Consider the following 21,128-nt stretch of genomic DNA (forward strand, 5'->3'; position numbering starts at 1 on the left):
GCAGGGCGTGTTATGACAAGACATGGGGCAATAGTTTTAAACTAAAAGAGGGGAGATTCAGACTAGACATGAGGAAGAATTTTTATACAATGAGGGTGGTGAGACACTGGCATAGGTTGCCCAGAGAGGTGGTAGATGCCCCATCTCTGGAAACATTCAAGACCAGGCTGGAGGGGGCTCTGAGCAACCTGATCTAGTTGAAGATGTCCCTGCTCATTGCAGGGGGTTGGACTCAATGACCTTTGAAGATCCCTTCCAACCCAAACGATTCTATGATACTATTATTCAGCAAGGGCAGGTGCAAGTTGGAGAAAAAAGGGCTGGAGTGTGACCAAACAGACCGCCATGCCTCGAGCAGGGATTAGATTCAACGGAATGGCTTCACAATCTGGACAACAGTGATTATTCCATGTGGTACTTTGCATTTGCTCATTGTACAACTGAGCTGCTTGATCAAAGCTTTTGCTGAGGTAAGAGTCTTACACCTGTGTAATTCCTGTGCATGTTTGAATCACAGAATGGTTAGGGTCATAAGGGACCTCAGGAGATCATCTAGTCCAACCCATCTGCTGAAGCAGGTACACTCAGAGTAGTAATGTTCTTGGCCATAATTTGCAACATTTCCATTGGATTTACTTGTGTGTATCAATAGTATGTAGGCATTCCCAGCTACAACAAATTCACACAAATTGGAGAAAGCATTTGCCCCAAGTATCATAGAATCATAGAGTACCAGGTTGGAAGGGACCACAAAGATCATTTGGTCCAACCTTTTTTGGCAAAAGCACAGTCTAGACAGGATGGCCCAACACCCTGTCCAGCTGAAGCTTAAAAGTGTTCAATGTTGGGGAATCCACCACTTCCCTGGGGAGATTATTCCAATGGCTGATTGTTCTCATCGTGAAAAATTTCCCTCTTGTGTACAATTGGAATCTCCCCAGGAGTAACTTGTACCCATTGCCCCTCATCTTTTCCATTTGACTCCTTGTAAAAAGGAGTAGTGATCTGAAAATATAACTGCAGCTTTCAGAAACTTATTATGGCCCAGAGACCTGTTTGAAAACAAAAGTTTGCTTTTCGTATAGGTAAAATGAAGTCTGCCGCATTTCAATGGGGGATACTAATGCAGGGTTTTTGTGAATGTCCTGTAACATCAGTGCATGAAACAAGTCTGGCTGGCACCAACAAACACTGTAACACTGTCACATGCATCTGCATTTCAGGCATAGCTGTGCTTATAGAAGCACATTCCACCACCAAATCCAGACAAAAATGTTAAGACTTTTACTGTTACAGTAGGTGAACTCATTATTTCTCATTTGGGACCCACAGAGAGTTCAAAAATATGTGGACCTACTTGATTTCAAGCAAATGGAATGGCTAGACAGATGTGTGCATATGAAACTGGCCAGTAGCCTTGGTACTTGCTGTATAACACCTCCCCAGCTTCAGTAAGACTCACAGCAATTGCGGAGTTGTATGGTTACTCATCTCACAACTTCAGATGTACAAAAATTGGCTATCTACTCTAGGCTCTCCTATAGTCAGCAGAGGGGGATTAGTTATCCCCAAACAAAAACACACACACACACCATCTTGAACAGATACAATAAGAGGACTTGGCAGCAGCCAACCCAGCTACAAGCTCCTAGCAGGAAACCCACTGAACGAGTTCCCTGAAGATGAATGCAGGGCTTGATTACACTTTAGTCTTCAGAAATAATTAGACTGCCTTAAAACGTAGCTATAGAAATAGTATTGTGCAAGTGTTGTCAGCAGGCCTCAGTGAAGAAAGGAACAAGCCAGGAATTATCTCCTGCTTCCAAATACAGTGAAATTTTGTCATTATAAATGCTTCTGTCCCTCATCCTTTTCAGGACTGAGTTACCCAAACACAGTGTGGTTAGTTTCTGGTATCTACATTATTATGATGCTGTGACTCATCATGATGACAAGACAGTGCTTGGATCTATGACACCGGATTTGCCAGCATTTCTTCTCCTCATCCTTCAGTGTCTTGGTGCTACCACTGGAAGACATCTCTATTGAACTCACTGCTTTTGTGATGAGCTGGACATATTGGTGGGCTCATATATCTCTTCTTAGTTTCTACCTTACACCAAGGAAACTAACATGTATGAACTATTTTTTTCTGTGCTTTGTATGATCTAAAGCTTGAGAACTTAAGAAGAGAACGTAGGCTGCACCCCAAGTGAAAGGCATACCAAATAAAGAGATGTGAGATAGAATGTGTACTTGTGTGTGCTTGTGTACTTACAACCCCTCTAAAAAAAGGCAAGTGCAAGAGCTATTAAAATGAAAGGAATGGAAGGAAAAAGAGAGGAACGCTTGCTGGATGAATTGCAGCAGAAAAAAGCATTTGAGAAAAATGTTAATGGAATGAAAAATGGGAAAGTGCACTGAGAAAATAAAATATGATTACTCCTTGTGCTATGTCTGGAAGAGAAACTCTGAAAAAATGGTCTGCAGTAAAAGCATAGCTTTTCTCGCTGTATTATCCTGGTTATTGCTGTGCATAACTCATAAGGGCTAAAATTACGCAACTCCATTTAAGATGCTTGCCTGGTACGTAGCTCTCAGCCTCACAAAGTGCTCTTGGTAGAACAATAAATAGTGAGTCAGTAAAGAATAAGTTACCCAATATGCGGTTTTAAAAGGCACTGTGCTGTTTAAGGGCAGGAGTGTTTTCAGAATCAAAATACACTTTAAAAAAGAGGAGGGTTATTAAATTTGTTATTCTGTTATTACTTTAGTAAAAATCTTGTTGCATATTAAAATTTGTAAGTCACTCCTGTGGTTACCATTACATGCACAGAGAATATTGACTTTGCCATCTCCCTTTATCTGCAATGCAGCGTTTCACTTGCAGAGCAAACGCTGCCACTTCCCATAGTGGGAACTGATTTTGGTAGTCACTGCTTGGAGGAATTTTTAATTCTCAAGAGTGTTTCCCAGTTCACATACCTTGATTAACAGGTGCCCGAATAGGAACATTTTATAAACCAATTCAGACAGAGTACGTATTCCAAAGAAATGGCCTAAATTTCCAGAAGTGGAAGAATGGGGAAACCTAATGGTAAGCAAAAAGAGAAATCACTTCTTATTTTACAGAATAGCAACCTCAGTCAACAGCATGCTGCTTATTTCATTAAGTACCAGGAGATAACACGTACATTCCTGGTTTTGCTTAATTTCATTCTGGAGCTCTCAATTCAAAATCTAGTTGGTCAAGTATCATCTTCCAGTCTCTTAAATTCTCTTTTAAATTAAATGTCAGATACAGAAAATAATATCACCAAATGACAAATGTGTATTTTGAATATCTGTTTTATAGCTTTACACATCAAAATGTGAAGAATCAGTCATATAAACTGTCAGTCCATTCACATAAGCTAATGTTTATGACTATAGAAAAACAAATTAAGGCAAAGAAGAGTGAGGATTATTTAAGCACACAGCTCTGTTTAGCTGTTGCCTCTAGATAATGTTGTAACCTGAGTGTAAATAAATATACATCCCGCCTGAACACACCTTTAATAGATGATCCTTTACTTTAGGTTTATACAAATAGACACGATCACTTTTCTCGAAAATTAAATGGTTCTTTAAATTAAATGGTACCCCTAGTTATTTTCTTGAGTGAGCAGCAAAAGTGTTCAGACCAAAGTACAGGTTTCACAGATTAAAAGCTAGTATCCAGAAATAAAAACTTTGATATCTGGGGTAGCATCTGTCTCTCAATATGGTTTTTAAGGCTTTTTTCTGTCTTATGATATACACCACAAATCATACTGCTTCTTTTAAAAGCCAGTTGCCCCATCTATGTGTGCAAGCCTTGGAGAAGAGTTTTGTAAAGAACAGAGCACTATGTTCCAGAAGATAAGATTAAACTCCCAAAACATAAGGAACTGAAATCATCAGGGACAAAGATATCAGTAGCTAACAAGGCATATATGCAAGGGAAGCAGCTCACCATCTTTGTAGGCATATCCACTGCTGACAGAGCTGCTCAAATGAACATATTCTGTGTGGTCTATTCCAATTACAGAAAGTCAAGATGCTTTAGTTTGCGGCAGTTGTAGACTACCGAATGCCTTGACACAGCATAGCCATCAACATTGATGCACAAAAGTATTCAGCATTACATCCCCATCCCTAGGTATGAGAACTAATGCATGGAGAATTTAAGTGGCTGGCTGAAAGACACAGGTAAGGCAAGGCTGCCTCATATCTGACTATCAGGTGGCAATGCTTTCTTAGGCCTTGAAGTGGTACTCCCATCTCCAAGCCTACAGCAACAAGAAAATGTGAAAAGAGATAAAAAGGGACATCTGCACGAGAATCTAGTGTTGGCAGTTTTACTAATACCAGGAAAGGGAGATTCACAGCTCTGCCAAGGCTGCTTCATAACCTCCCTCTGCCTCTCAAGCTGAGCTCTTGGCTGCCTTCAGTACCCAACCATAAGCCCACCAGCTCTTTCATTTGTGCCTTCCTTTCTGTTTACCTGAACTACTGGTCATTGCAGTTATTAATATCTTTCAAAGAGAAGAGTATAAAGCTGGTTCATGCAGCCTTGCCCAGTCTCCTCTAGATGATTACCGGGACACTCTGTCTACATAAACTTGTGTCTTGTGTCACAAAAAAATATTGTCAGTGGAGTCTACTGAGTCTTTTGCCCCTAGAAATTTTAGCAAAATATTCCCTGTTCTCAGGCTAGGAAAAAGAAGAGAGGCAAGAGGCACAGATTTCAAACCTGAAAAACAAACACGACGTCTAACAAGGCCAAAATAAAACCTCTGTGGCCCAACAGAAGCCATTCTATTCCTGTAGTGAAGGACTGAGGAATAAGCTAGTGAAAAATGTTAAGATACTAAATATAAAACACATTATAATGCCAGAAGTCCCAAATGGAAGTACAAAAGTACAAATGTTGCTGACAAGTAATCTTTAAATAATCTCATTTCAAATCGCATTATGCATCAAGCTGCTTGACACCTGTGAGAAAATATTTACTGCTAAACTAGTGAAAGCAAAATAAGCCTTAGCAAGATATTATGTTTATTATAGTCCAAACATTTCAAAATATGTCTTACAAGGACTTTTGATTGTTTTACATTACAAGGATTGAGGGGGAGCACTAACACAAAGGGTGCTCATTAAGGCTGATACGTTCGCCACAGGTTATCTATGGCCTTGCCGACTACTCATTTTTTATCATAGGCTTGAAAGTACAAAGGCATATCCTCAGTAACTGGGCAAACAATTTGTTGGTGAATGCTATACATATACATGTGTATAGAAGAATATATAGAGAAAAATCCTTCACAAATGCATCTGGTCTGTCAAATGGCTTCATGCACCATTGAAAAATGCAGGAAAACTCCAAAGCAGATCAGCAAAAATTACTATAGTATTAAAATTTATGGCCTGCTTGTGAAAGGTCAAAGTAAGTCTTATTTGTTCTAAAAAGTGAAAGATTCAATCAAGATTCCATAATGTAGAAACAGGGGTATTGTATGTGACAAATAATGTTTATGTTTTCCAGTTCGGATAAGACAGCCTACCTCACTCTCCATACACAAAACTGTCAAGCTCACCTGTTTTCATTTGCTATTACCCCCCTGCTTCTGTAACAAAGATGCAATCAATTGTTTTCATTGGTCACTGGAGCAAGAAGAGGGAAAATTAATTTGCAGATTCTCCATACTTAAAAGATTTTAATGACATTTAGGTAAAGATGAATTTGTTCTGACTCCCCATAGACCTGAACTCTGTAGGAAGTCATTCCTTTGAAAGTAAAAATATTTTAAACTGGCTCTTAAAAATTCAAGTAGGATGATTATTTTGTGTGGAAGTTTTTCCAATTAATCTTCATAAAACAGGCCAGCATGTGGCTGCTGCCTGAACAGAGCAGCTGTTAGTATTCAGTATTTCTGTATTCCTTTGTTTTCTCTGGAACTGTGTGTGTATGTTTGGCTATTAGCACATTCTGGGAAAAAAACCCTCAACATTAAAAAGCTCTGTCATTTAGCATCCTTTATATAGCAAAAATTATACACCTTCATATGCTTCAGTAAAAATAACTCTTTGTGACTGCACAGGAATTTTTCCCATTATATGACTGATTATATATTGGGACCAGAGCAACACTAAGTGTGGCTAAAAATAAACATCGTCAAATATAATTAAAACATGAAAAAAAATCCCACGAAATTGGTCTGTCTTGCTCTGTCTCACCTTTCACTTTCCTTTTTGACTTTCCAAGAACTTTACCTGCTCTGATTCAGCCACTTCTGTGATTTCTCTGTGCAGAAATGCCACAGCACAGCCCTTGTTACAGACTAGATGAGAGCAGCCACAAACAAGTGCTCAAGAGACCAGGATCGAGGGCTCAGTCACCTTCCATCTGATAGCTCTCCATACACAAAAGGCTTCCTGCAAAAAATAGGCAGGGAAACCAGAAAGCTTGTGAGAGGAAGGAGTAGTTGATTCTGGAATAAAGTCCACTGCAACAAACGGAGCTTATTCTTCTAATTGTTATTACTGTAATGCACTTTAATCAGAGGAAAGGGTCAAAAGACTCAACTCCAGTATCCTTGGAATATGTTGGATGAAGAGGGTCATTGAGCCTGTTTTGTTTTACCAGGATACTTGTGCATGCTCCTTGTTTATTGACAGAACAGACAAGTCATTTTAATAGTCACTTCATGTGTGTCCTTAGGTGGGCTTTAGCCCTTAAAATGACAATGCATATTAAAAGGAAAATGTGGAGAGCCAGCTCTGAAGATTAGCTTGGCTTTGTAGTATTGCTTAGTTGCCATGCTGTATGGAAAATGCATTATGATAACAGATGCCAAGCTCACCACTCATAAATATTTCAGTGATAGGACACGGTAAGCAGGGACCTCCATTGTTGCAAAACTCAGAGGTACAGCGTGAGGCACAAAGCTCAAGAACAAGTGGCTTTAGCTACTTTAAAAGTACATTTCCTTAGAAATGTAATGGTGAACTCAGTACCTTTTTTCTTAACAAAAACAATATGTTCAAAAAGGGAAGATATTCACAATTATGTATTCACTAGCCATTATTGGCAGTAACTGACATAGATAAGACCCCTTCGGCAGCTGGTGTGGAAAAGATGGGTATACCCTGGATTGTAACACCCCTTCATAACCAACAGTGGGACTGCATTTGACATTATTTAACTAGAACAGCAGATCCTCAAAAGGAATTCAAAATTACAGGAGCAGATTCTGCAGGTTTGTGTCTGAGACTGAAAAAGTGTGGGAGATGTCTTTATGATTTTAACTTGTATTTTCAACACTTCAGACACAGTCATACTTTCCGCAACACAGAGGAAAAAAGTTAATTCAATTCTGAAGGATTTTACTTCTATGTAAACAAGCAGTGACTCCAACTTAATTGCTGATGATCAAATATTCTAAATCCACTGCTGAAATTTCATCTCCATCCTAAAAAGTGTAAATTGTACCAGGCCGATTGAGGTGTTCCAGGACAGAGGTAAAGTTTTGGAATAAGATAGGTAAAAAGAAACCCAGTAAAATCAGATTTAGGGCACTCTGAGACAGAAGCAAGGGGTTAGATTGCCTCATCAGACACACTGGAGAAGGGCCCTGGGATAAGTGGGACCTAATTTGGAGAGCATGAAAATGGTATTAAAGAAAATATGAATACAGGTCTGTTCCTAATTCTTTTCTCTCTGATGCTTTAGATAAATCCATATGCTTTTCTGTAATAATTTATTCCCTGGTACTGGAAATTTTGCCATTCTCTGTAGCTCATGGATTTTATAGCCGGGCTAAATTCCAACTAGACTTACAGAGGAAAAACACCACTGAAAAACAATTTTTGACTCACGGACCAGTATGTGAAGATGATGACTTGCAGGACTTCTCCCTGTCAGAAGCACAAAGACAGTGCAGAAACTTGGAAAGCTTGTCCAAGGAAAGAGCAATTGAGTAGTCAAAGGCACAAGCTATCTTGACCTACGACAGCACTGTTCTGCAAAGGGGCTATAAAACGCCACAGTTTTGTCTCTCTTACAGGATGTGAATATTGTAGCCACTTTGCCTTCTACCTATCTAGCAACTTCTGGGAAACCAGAGTAAAGGTCTTGCATATTTTAGGCCAGTTAATTTATTCAAAGTACAATTCTTGCTCACCATCAGTAACTTTATTTTCCTTCAGTAATTACAAACCAGTTGCCTCAATCTCTTTTCATAAGAAAGAGGTAACATAGGCCATGGTGGCATGGACTATTCAATACTGCACTGCAGCAAGCTGTGGGGCAAGTGGAAAGCTGGCCACTCACTGGCCTCTGCTGAAATTATTGACTGTTTAGTGCCTATCGTACTGATGATAGTATGCTACCAGAAATGAAAAACAAAAACAAGAAAGACATTTAGAATGTTGGTAGACTGGGAGATAAATACAAGCTTTGATTACCAAGTACAAGTCATCCATGTAGCTCTGTTCACTGCAGTTTCCTTGCTCCCCTGGCCATTTTTAGCAGGCTGAATCAGCGGTACCACATCCTTCGTGCGAATCGACTTTACTGTAACCCACCACAAGACCTCATCTGCCGTTACAGGGCAGGCAGGGAGACTTACAGCCCTGCTGATTTCCAATCCAGTTCTGCAGGAAAATGCGGTTCCAGTGCAGTTCACAACAACAAAAGCACCATAAAACTGCTGCTGCTCAGCTGTTGAAGTCAAACTGCAGACGTAATACTGTTTCATCGCTGATGTTTAAACACGTTACTTCTCTACTTGAGCAGTTGAAACGCAGTTTCATTCTGCCAATTTTTTCTGTAGATTTATAGCTGTGTTTCCGGAGAGCTGATTTAGCTATTCACGTCTTGAGTTTCAAAATTAATAGCTAGCTACTGGATAGTTATAAAAGCATTTGTTACAGAAGTCAGACTGTTAGTGCCAGCCCTGAGCAATGTCTGAAGCAATGCGGTGTTAGAAAGAAGATCCCCAAGAATTCTAGCTCCTTGTGCACGGGGCCAAAAACCTGCAGAGAGAACACAGCCCTGCTACACTATCATTCAAACATAGGGGCTACGAAATAGCAGTCTAGCTTTAGAGAAATGGAGTAGGTGTTTCACAAAGGACTTGGCTCTTCACTGCTCCTCAGAAACGGTACTCAGAGGTGAGAGTTAGCCTTCTCTATGACAAGTTATCAGGGAATCCATAAGAAGATTCATTGCTTCTTGATCGAATTGATTCCATATGACTAAGGGAAAGGATATTACAAACCACTCCACCTTGAATCTCTGCCCACAGAATCCTTCATTAGAGATAACCTTACAGAAGTGGGTTGTTTTTTTTTTTCCCATCTAGAATGCAATGTCTTGCACACACCTGAAACAGAGAACAAAGTTGGTGAAACTGCAACCTGCAACTTCCTTTTAGCAAGGCTGCTTGAATTTCTGGAGTCCAAATTTCACAAATAACCTGTGAATACATGGCAGAACATGTCATTCCCCATTCACGCTGTGCTGACTTCCAACAAGCCCTTGAAGATTTCTAGGCTGTGTAGATCATGCTGTTTTGGAGATATGCATTGTAACAGAAGGCATGTTCTCTTTTAAACACCCCTCTGAGTACCCAGCTTTGCTCAATAAGACAGAGTGGCTGGGAATCAGCCAAGTGACCTGATTCACACCGGACAGAATTCAGAAGCCTCCTGGCATTAGACAATCCCTGCCTTTCAAAAAGCATTGTCTCAAGACGTTTTTGGTACAGAGTATTTCCTGAGGCAGTAGGAGCGATTCCCACAAGGCATGTAGAGAGATATTGCTATTTGATTCACAGGAAAACAGATGTTTTCCTTGACAGGGAAGAGGGGTTGCTACTAAAAGCAGAGCATGGTCCCATTCTTCTGTATGCAAGCAAGGAGGTGAAGTCTGATCCTTAAATTTTCACAAGAGCAGCAGTAGCACGGTCCTATCTGACAGGAAGCAAGACCAAGTTGTAGGTAATAGCCTTTGTCTTCACCTAAATTTATGTGCAGCAAAAAAGGTCTCTTCCTGCAAAGTGGGATGAAAACATCGAGGGTGTATTTTCAGTATCCAGGTACTTGGTCATTTTGGGTTAGAATGCATACATTTATGCAAATGTAGTTTCTGACCCATCCTGCATTTGGAAACACCTGCCAGACTAGCTTGTATCTGAAACTTGCAAAATGCTAATCTTTTGGTGCCAGCTTCACAGACAAGTTCACACTGCTGCTAGAAACCCCCCAGTTTCCCAGACTTGCACTTAGTGGGGGTCACCATTGTACAGAACCACAGAACGTTAGGGATTGGAAGGGACCTCGAAAGACCATCTACTCCAATCCCCCCGTCGGAGCAGGAACACCCAGATGAGGTTACACAGGAAGGCGTCCAGGCGGGATTTGAATGTCTCCAGAGAAAGAGACTCCACAGCCTCCCTGGGCAGCCTGTTCCAGTGCGCTGGCACCCTCACCATGAAGAAGTTTCTTCTCGAATTTGAATTGAACCTCTTGTGTTCCAGTTTGCACCCATTTCCCCTTGTCTTATCATTGGTTGTCACCGAGAAGAGCCTGGCTCCATCCTCGTGACACTCACTCTTTATATATTTATAAACATTGATGAGGTCACCCCTCAGTCTCCTCCAAGCTAAAGAGAGTCAGCTCCCTCAGCCTTTCCTCATAAGCGAGAAGCTCCACTCAAACGAGGAACCTCAGCCTCTGGCCTAATGACCTCGGCTACTGACTAAAATCTCTTAAAAAAAAAAAAAAAAAATCACTTCCGTGAAAAGAGAAACCTGCATTATCACAGGAGGACTTAATCACTTCACACCCACGGCCTGGCTGTTGCCCCAGCTCCCGCAGCCCACCCGAGGAAAACCCCAGCGGGTTTGGCGAGAAGCCCCAGGGCTGCGGGGAGCCCGCCTGGCGGGCAGGCGGCCGGCAGCTGCCCACCCCCCAGCAGAGGCGTGCGGGAGAGGACACCGAGGGGAAAAAACCTGCCGGGAGACAAAACAGGCACCGCACACAGATCCCTCCCAGCCGGGCATCAGCGCCCGCCTCCCTCCCATCAGACCCCGCCGTGCGGAATGGGTACAAAGTAGAACACAGGAGGTTCCACTTAAATATGAGAGGAAACTCTTTCACAGTGAGGGTGACGGAACACTGGAACAGGCCGCCCAGGGAGGTTGTGGAGTCTCCTTCTCTGGAGACATTCAAAACCCGCCTGGACGCCTTCCTGTGTAACCTCATCTGGGTGTTCCTGCTCCGGCGGGGGGATTGGACTAGATGATCTTTCGAGGTCCCTTCCAATCCCTGACATTCTGCGATTCTGTGATTCCCCGGTCGCGGGCGGTCGGCGGCCTCCGAGCAGAGGCCAAGTAAGGGCGGCTGAAAGCTCCGCGGGGCGGCACCATCACCACCCCGCAGGCACCAGAGCAACCTCCCCACGGCCGTTACCCGCCTCACAGACGCTACCCACCCCGGCCCCTCGCCGGCCGCCGCTCCCGCGCATGCGCGGCCCTCTCGGCGCCTGCGCGCTGGGGCGCGAGGCGGGCGCCGCTGCTTTTGGAGGGCTTGCGGGCGCGAGGCGGCTGCCGCGTCGCCGCAGCGCGGGGGGAGCACGGCCCGGCGGCGGGCAGCGCGCTCCCGCCTCCGCCGGCACCGGGCGCCCCCGGATCCGCCCTCTGTGCACGCAGAGGCAGCACCGAGCCGCCCGGGAAGGGGCGGCGGGCAGATAGACAGATAGGTGAGTGAGTAGGTAGGGGAGAGCCGGCTGGGTCCCGCTGCCTCCTCATCGTCATGGCCGGCTCGGAGCAGCCGCCGCCGCGGCGGGAGGACGGGGACGCGCCGCTGCCCATCGAGGACGCGGAGCTGGCGCTGGCCGGCATCAACATGCTGCTCAACAACGGCTTCCGCGAGTCCGACCAGCTCTTCAAGAAATACAGGTGGGCAGCCCCGGCCGCCCCTCCGCCGACCGCTCCCCGGGCGCCTTCCCCCAGCGCGGCCCCGGCCGCCCCCCTCCGCCCGCGGCCCGGCCTCCGCGCACCTGCCCCCGTCACCCACCTGCGCGGACGCGCCGGCCACGCTCTCCCCTCAGGCGGTCTCCCCGGCGCGGCGGCGCCGTGAGGCGCTCAAGGTCCCCCGCCCTGGGCTGCGGGGGGCTTTTCGCCGGCAGCCTCGCCCTGCCCGGCTCCTCGGGGCGGGAAGTGTTGGTGCCGCCGGTTGCCGCCTCCGCCTGCGCTCTGGCGGGGATGGGGCACGCGTGGTTCGCTGTCGTGGCCGTGGGTGCGAGGCTGAGGAGCCGCTCGGCGGGGTCTCGGCGGGCTGCCGGGCGGCGCGGGGGCGGCGTGTTGCCGCCGGCCTGTGGGAGGGTGGGGAGGGCTGGGCAGGGGTCGGCGCGTCCCGCGGGAACGTGGGCTGCGCTTCGCTGGCGGGAGTGAGTGAACCCGCACGGGTGCCCGAAGGCGCTTCTGCCCTGGGGGGTTTCACTCCGATGCTCCTGTGTGATCTGATGCTGGCTTCAGCCGGCAAGAGGGATGCCGACAAAAGGTCCTTGAATGCTGCTGTGATCATCTTCAGACTGCAAGATTATCTTCGTAATCCCTACATACATCATGTCTAGCTTTCTACCTTAAGTAGTCGTCTGGTAAGAATGGCATTAACACAGCTGTGTAAGTCAGTCGTAAAGATTGCCTGTACCTGTCCTTGTGTTCTGTCTGAGGACTAATGCATTCCACACAAGCTTGAGCTGCTCTAATTGCACATACATCCTAAATAATTAATAGTCACTATGCTGCTGTTTGTATGATTAAAAAAGACTTTGACTTAAAATAACACTTCCTAGTGATGGTGTACCCGAATCTTATTTACAAAAAGGATGTTTAGAGGTAGAACGGGGGGAGTGAGACAAATTAAGAAAACTGCCTTTATTAATAATTAAATAATAACTTCACTGTGTACTTGCCAGGGTCTAATAGTAAACATGTCATTCTGTCTTCAGTATACACTACTGTGTTACATACACAATACTGTTGTGTAGAACCAGCTGGAATATTGCAGGTGACAGGTAAGGTCCCAACACTCGCATGCATAACATGCAGTTCACGTTCACATGAAGTCGCACCCTATGAGTTACTTATTTCTTGAGTCTGTGGGAGATGTCGGTTGTTCTATGTATCTAAGGAACCTGTTGGTTTTGGTTGTTTGGTTTTGTGTTGTGTGTATTTTTTTTAAGGGGCCAGTTAAGGAACACTTGATGAAGTTTCCTCTCCTCTACTTTTTGTTGTGTTGTGCCATTGCTTTCTCTCAGTAGTGTGAATCTGGAAGTAGTCTAGGAATTCTGAAGATGTGATGCTTCTTATATTGTATAGTAATGCTAGAGAGTAAAATTGTTAGGATTCCTATTTCCAAAATTCAGTTTAATCCTTCCTTGAAAGCATGAATAATGGTATCTTCTGCAAATTGTTCCCTTGGTTATCTAGAAGATTTATTACTAAAGATTTCTTAAATGCAGAAACTTATGTTTTTTCCAGGTGCAGGCTTTTCTTTGTTTGATTTTTATGAAGAAGTGCCTTTAAGTTCAGTGTACGGTTTGATCTTGGCCTTTAAGCACTACCTGCAAGGAGTAAATAGGAATTTCTTCGTTAGAATAAGTGGGTTTACAATTCATAAATTGATAATTGCTATCTTAGTTTGTAAATGACTGTGAAAATGTCTACCTCATGCCAAAATTCGTAGCAGGGCTCTTCTTACTGTGAACTAGTAGACCATTATTGAATTGCAGTTTAGCTGTATGTTGAAACTTCACATTAGATGTGAGAGAGAAGATAAAGCAAAGTATGTTCAACTTCCTATAAATTCACATTTTGGAAACACATGCAGCATGGTCCACTTTTTTTTGCAGAGTGGTTTTTGGTTTTATACTTGTCTTGGATGCGTTCCTCCTACAAGGACTACAAGTAATGCTATTATATGTTTCTTTGCATGCGGCCTTAAATGAGTATACTTTTGTTGGTGTATGTTTGAAATTATGAAGAATAGAACCCATCCTAAATGGGACTGGTGAGCCAAATGAGCAGCTTTTGGGAGCTCTCCATGATTTAATATGAATGTTTGTAATTTGCAGCATTAGAGCTCGAAGATGTTTGATGAAATGCAGCTTTTTGAACTTGAAGAGTGTGTGTTATCTGTATTTCAAGTGACCTTTCTTACAGAAAGTGTTAATTTTAGACTACTGCCTCTGCAGGTAGTTTAGTTCTGTTTCAGAAGCTTAACAGTTATCAGTTGAATCCTAGAAGTGAAGGGAGGAATGAAATTTTGTTTTTTTCATATGGAAACCGTTCAATAACCCACAAGACTATTTGGAAACTCACTTATTCAGCAGAACTTCAGTTTTATTTACCACGTCATTTAAACTAGTTAAAACTGTTTCCTATAAACTAGTGGTTTTGCTTCTGCTTTTCATTATTTTTTTCTTTATTTGCCATCTCAAGGATGTCGTGAATAATTAATTCAAATCAGTGCTGCTATCTCTATTGAACAGTTGACAGCCCTGATGAGCCTAAGGACAGTTGTCATTCCAAAGCAGGCTGGATCTGTTTCTTTCTTTGTTGTTCTGCATTTTTGCATCTTGTAGAAAGCTGACTGAGCCCAAAATCATTTATATTTGAAAGCTGGTCATAGTGGAGTCCTTGAAGAAACCAGGGTAGAAATTGCAGTTCTGTTTTGTATGTGTCACTGCAACAGTAAAGTCTTGCCTTTGAAGACTGGTGATACTTTAAAGTCATTGGCTGTAGAACCATCATTCCTGTGTCAGGCATGGGAGAATAATATTTTTGTCTTTTGGTGTTTAGAGCTGTATATATCTGTTTAGAACCTGGTAAGTCAAATGAATCTATCTGTTGTGTGTCAGATATAACATGTAGTTGGAACTGCATTGACTATCACTGTAAAAACAGTCAGTGGTTTGTCAGGTGTAGTTTGTGACTTGTTTTGTTTTAAATTATACTTGGGGGAAGATATCAGGGTTTGAAAAATCATCTGCAAGTTGCATCGACGTCTGCATATGCTTTTTCATATGTTTATTTTTTTTAAGAAGTCCAGATCTTCCCCCTGCTAGTGGTGACAACCTTCTGAACATGAATCAAATACCAATGGATATAATATTTTCATAAATCCACCACAGATGGCACTACTATCTTTACTGCTTGTAGCTGTGTCAGGTCCCCACAGTGCTAACTCATATTTGAAACTGTCAGATATCAATCTTTCTATTCAGCTTGAACAATGCTGACACCATCCTGGTTCTCATCGGTTTAATCTTTGAGTACCTGTGAAAGCAGCAAGAGATGTGGAGGTGAACCAAGGACAGTCACATTGGAGATGGAGCCCACAGTCAGCCTGTGGGATTGTATTGTTTTGGTGAACCACCCTGACAGTAGTAAGAAAGCTGGAATCGCGGTGTTCCTTTTCCCCTTTTGGCTTTGTTGGATTCCTAAACTTATCAGGCAAGAAGAAGAAACTGTCAAAAGACTTTTTTTTTTTTTTTTCTCCTCATTCTTCACTTTTTAAGAGCATTTGCAAGTCAAAAATTATTTCAAAACTTCCTCCAGCTAAGAGGAGAGAAGACAGTGTCAAATAAAATCAGGAGCTTTTTTAGCTGAATATTGACTCCCAACATAAAGCATAAGATCAGGGATATTATCTTACAAGAAATCCAGCAGTCTTCTGTCTCCTACTGGGGAAATGTTTGACTCTCTGCATGAATGACTTTTACTTCTGAGAAGGCTTGATAAAGTTTTCAACTTGTATCTCAATGAAAAGGGAAATAATGCAAGATGGATAAGTAAAATGTATATAATAAGGTCATCTCCAAAGAAGAAAATTAAGATAATGTAGAGGAGATGTGATTCTAAGACAAAATGTGTAAAGATTTAAAGAATGGAGTCAGTGTAAGAAAACATGCTGTACAACCTGCTAGGGTAAAGCAGAACATGGAGAAGAATGGTAAGTTGGTGAAGAGAAAAAACAGCTTAGTATGCTGACTTTAAAAACCTGAAATTAATGTTACAGGATATGTATTAACAGACATACAAACTTCAGTAATGGACCAGGAATTCCATTGTGGGTAGGTCTTTGAACCTAATACTACGAATTTAAAACAGAAGCTTAAAATACTTTCAACCCAAATACAAGTTGAGACAAGGTGACATTAAGCCAGCATTGATCAGCAGATTATGACCCATGTAAGGGCAGTCTAACCACTGTTGAAATTCTTGTTTATGGAGCTCAGCAAAGGAACTGTAAGAACAAAAATTAAGTGATTTAGTAGATGTTTTGGTAGCTTCCCTAAAGATAAGGACAGCAGGGTAGGAACTGATGTGAGTCAGCTGGAGGAAGCATGATGGCATCTTGATTGGCAGCGTGAGAATAAGTCATGAGCTCTGTTAGCAACCCTGTGTGCTGTTGTTTATTGCAGCCATAAGCAGATGAGCAGCTGCTAGGTGGATGTATAGAGAATTATGCACAAGGGAAGCAATTTTTAGAAGCAATATTCTGAACATGTACTAAATGTGTACCTTAGTGAGCTAAGATTTCATTTCTCAAGGCTAGGCAGAGCACATTATAGTAATAGTGATGCACATAAAAGCAGCAGCGGTTTTCCAGTTATGTGGATAGGTTAGAAAAATTGTGGGTGTCCTACAGTTTAAATCCTCAAGACCTGGGTACATAGAGATGATCACACTGAATGTGATGTTTACTTCTGTGGCCTTCATGACAGAGACAGCCGTTGTCACCAAGAGTAACTGGCAGAAAGGGCAGAGGGAGGTTGAGAGATCCATTTGGCATATGGAGCAAAATCGAAGGGCCAGAAATCCATGGCAAGGTGACAGAAAGCTAAATGAAAGTCTGAGTTTATAATTCAGAAGTCAGATTTGGTGGAGATTGGAGAAGAGATGTTATAGTAAGACATTGCTTTAAAGCTGAAGAAATTAACTTTGTGAGAGATACAGATATTGTAAAGGCATGCTAGTACACCAAGTCTTTGATCTGCTATTTCTAATAAATTATTTCAGGCTATCGTGAGGGGATGGGTATGTTTTTGTTTTAATATACTTCAGAACCTCGTAGATATTAAGTTATATGGTATCAGTTAACCTGCTATAGTTTGCCCTGAAAAGTAATTTTGGTCAGGTTATTTGAACCTACAGTGGAAAAAGATTTTGCGAAAGTCCATAATTCTTATGGATTAACAGTGTGCAATCAGACAGTTAGTACAAATCAATTGATGTGTTATAACTAGCTTGTCTCTCAGTTTTGTAATTACTTTTCAAAGTAAAGGTGCAATTTAAAATGCTTCTCATAATTCCCAGTGTTCTGATATTCTTGTGCATCTAAACTTAACAGCCTGAAGTTGGAGCAAAATGATTCACTGTTAATTTGTGTAAGGACAAAACAAATCTGTTAAAAACTGGATGTGACAGGGACACAAAGCTATTATTTTTATATTCCTGATTTTTCTCTTTTGGTTGCGTATCTCTAGTGGAGGTAGAGGTGTATGCTAAGAGCTCATTTAACAATTACAACAAATTTGGCTTGATTATTAAATATAAACTAAACCTAGATCTGACATTTGCAGTTCTTAATGTGTCTCTTAATAGTGTAATGTTTTCATGACACTTGCATTGCCTTATCTATTTCATATACCAATGCTGGATGAGATGTATACTTGTATAAATATCAGGCTTACTTTTGTAGTCTTGCAAATAATTTTTAGAATATAGTCTAGAATAATCTGTGGTGGAACAATGACCAAAGGATTTGTATATTTTTGCAGTAAATTCTTTATCTTTTTATGTGGGTAATACATTGTTCTGCTTGTTTCAAAGTATTGAGTAGCTGCTTCTGTATTTATCGGTGAACTTACATGAGTTCTTAATTTTTCGTTATGCTTTCCTTTTCCACCTTAGAGGAAAACAAATTTTTTTTTGTTTCAACTTGAGCATCACTATCAGTATGATGACTGGAATTCTTAGTGGACCATGGTTAAAGTAGCAGTGCCTAGAAAAGTAGGGAGGAAATGTTGGCGGGTTATTTACGTTACTTAAATTTAAACCTGAGCTAGGCTGTAGTAGCCTTAGAAGCTGATGTATTTGGAAGTGAAATACTTTCATGGAAATGGATGTAGCAAAAAAGAAAATACTGAGAAGTGATTGATTTTTCTTTTGGTGTGCTTCAATTCTGATTTATTTTTTATGGTAAAATTGGGCTGTATTATCTCAGCCTTATTAAACTAAGGCTTAGAACTCCTGAATGTTATCATCATGTGTGAAAATGGGCATGACAAACACCTTTCTTCTGAAAGTGAATTAACATCTTAAAGATACACCATGAAATGAGGTGAATTAGGGTTTAGTGGGAGAAGCAGTGTCTCCTATAAGGCGAGTTTATATACCTGGAAGGAACGTCTAGTTCAGTGCTGTTAAGCATAGGACTTAAGTTTAGTTACGCATACCAACTTTATTGATATGTACAACCCTTTCCTGTAGTATCTTGTAGAAATGGCGTTAATAGCACACTTTCTTATAATAACAATATCTTCCGAATCCTAGTTTGATAGGTGAGGTGCAAACAGTATTTTACAAATTATGTCTGGAGACTGACTTTTTTTCATCTTTTAGCTAATTAAGAGTCTTGAGATTTTACTTAATAGAGATTATTGCTTTGAAGTAGTGAGTACAACCTTGGTAGTACAATGTCCTAATGTTCATTTGTATTCAGTTCCCAAAGTCCTGTCAATATCATTATGGCCATTGGTTTGCTGTTAGTATTTTCTCAAGTGCTGCTTCATTTGCTTGTATCTTTTTGGAATGTGTCAAAAGATGTAAAATCGCATATAAGGAGTTTGAGCCAAGGATTATTTTCATGGAATTGTGCTTTTCTCAGAAACTTACTGTCATCAATAGTCATGCCTTGGTGTTTACTGGGACAGTGCTGTCCCGTTGCAAACTTTTTTCTTAGTTCTCAAGGAAAAGAGAACCCTAAGCTGTTGAAGAATTTATCAGTCAACATAATATTCATGAAGGCTGTCACTAAATGAGGCTGTAGTTTAAAATTGATTTTAAACACTGAAATTACCTTAGCAAATGATCTTCCATTAAGCTATAACTATAGTCTCTGCTTAGTGACTTAGGCAGGAATGCGGTAGAAATGTTCCTTATTTTGTTTGGTGATGACCCAAACTCTGGGTGAGGAGCTCCTGCAGTCAAGTTTTCATATTTTGTTTGCCAAACTCCATGGTCTCAACAGAAGCATCTCCCAGACATAGTATAATATTATACGTCATGTTTTCTTGCTTCAGGGTCCTTATGTGCTACAGCCCATATGTGCTGCAATGACAATGCTTTTTATAGATTGTATGACTGAAAATTAGAAAGGACTGATCTGCAAAATTTTACCTCATGTATTACAGCTAGTGATAATTTCAGAATAGAGTGTTGCGGCTCTGGAGTTTTTTGTTATCTTGTCTTTGATCATGGAGGATGAATTGTAAATGAAGTGAGCTGTGAGTGTCAAGAGTGCAAGCAGGGAAGTTGTTCTGAAAGATCAGTTGAAAAGATAAATACTTATTTGGGGAAAAATCTTCTCAGTTCTACTTGAACAAATGTATGTAAAGGTACTTGGACAAATTTTGATTGCTTGCAGTAAGTGTATCACTAGCTTTTGTAGTCTTGGAAGAAGAGTTGGCTCTCAGCTGTAACTAGCTGCCTCATTTTTCAACATTGTGTTAAAATTTACCAAAAAGAAATATAAAAGCTTTCAAAATGTATATTGAAGTGTAGATACCTTCACACATATGTATATGCACACTTAAGAACAGGTTCTTAAAGTCCTGAAGAGAAAAGAAAACCAAATTTTTTAAAACGTGTGAATAGTATGCCCAAATTAGCATATGTTTTGAGCTGCTGAAACAGCATATATAAACTGTTTGATTCTCAGCTTTATTCCTGTTTATTCAGTTTTAGTGGTTTCACTCCTAAACATGGCCATTATTCCAGTTGCTCTGTTTGAAAATATTGTTCCCATGGTCCAGGGATGTCAAACTCATTTTCACTGTACAAATGTAGGAGTAGTCCTAAAATTACATTTGGCCCTTCGAAGGCAACCGTGAGGCTGATGTGGCCGTGGTGAAAATGAGTTTGATACCCCTGCCTTAGGGAACTAGTTTACCTATAAAGCTGATGTATTTATTTTTTTTTAAGCTTCAGTAACTATTTCTACAACAAGAGATTCTTTTTTTATAAATTCATAGGAAATGAAAAGTAGTCTAGAATTTAATATGTTTTCATGTGCAACACTGTTACTGTTTAATCTGTAGTTCCACAATATTAGATTTGTATTTATGTTTTGCTGATAAGACTTGCTTCTTTCTTGCCAAGTCCTAAGGAATGCCTGGATGCTACTTTCTTCTGAGAGCCAAATGTGTATGTTGCTAAGCTTATTTGATTTGCTTATGCATGTTTCAGAGGGGAAAAAAGCACCTCAAAATCTTGGTCCTGTCGTGCAAAGTTTTATTAAGAGTGTAACGCTTTTCAAATTTACAAGTAAATTTTTACAGGTGTTCAGATGCCCAAATTTTATTTATTCCATTTCAAATAATTTCTTTGGATCCATGCATAGTGGTGAAGTAACATTTTTAGTGTGGATGGAAACTTAATATTCAAGAAGTGTGTTCTAAGAATGTTACTGAGAAGTACAAACCTAATTTCTTATGTAATGTATTTTTATTTTTCTGGTTATATTCAAAGACCGTTGTGATTGAGTACTTCCAATTCCCTCTGATAAACAGACTTTCTCTGGCAATTTTCTGTTTTGAATGGCCTTCAGTATGAAAGATTTATTATCTAGAGATGCTTAACTGCTCGCCTCCCCAGAACAGCTTTCTCTCTGTAGATCTAAGGAAGCTCAAGAACGAAACATTTGGTTTATTTTTGAGGTTCCTTTAAAGTATGACGTAAGTGCAGCTTCTTACTTAAGGGCATATATGTAAAAATTCCTTGTGCTGATCCTTTCTGCAGTTCTAGATCCAT

General features: G+C 41.2%; 1 protein-coding gene across 1 annotated transcript in view; it reads left to right on the top strand.

Moving 5' to 3' along the window:
• The first annotated feature begins 11,701 nt into the window (after window positions 1-11,701).
• TTC39C (tetratricopeptide repeat domain 39C) overlaps window positions 11,702-21,128 on the top strand; it is a 39,658-nt gene continuing 30,231 nt past the window's right edge. The window contains exon 1 of the mRNA XM_065628386.1: window positions 11,702-11,984. Coding sequence (XP_065484458.1) covers window positions 11,839-11,984 — 146 coding nt within the window. The 5' untranslated portion in view covers window positions 11,702-11,838. The remainder of the gene's footprint in view (window positions 11,985-21,128) is intronic.

The sequence above is a fragment of the Caloenas nicobarica genome, chromosome 2, assembly GCF_036013445.1.
Source record: "Caloenas nicobarica isolate bCalNic1 chromosome 2, bCalNic1.hap1, whole genome shotgun sequence".
NCBI classification, from domain to species: domain Eukaryota; kingdom Metazoa; phylum Chordata; class Aves; order Columbiformes; family Columbidae; genus Caloenas; species Caloenas nicobarica.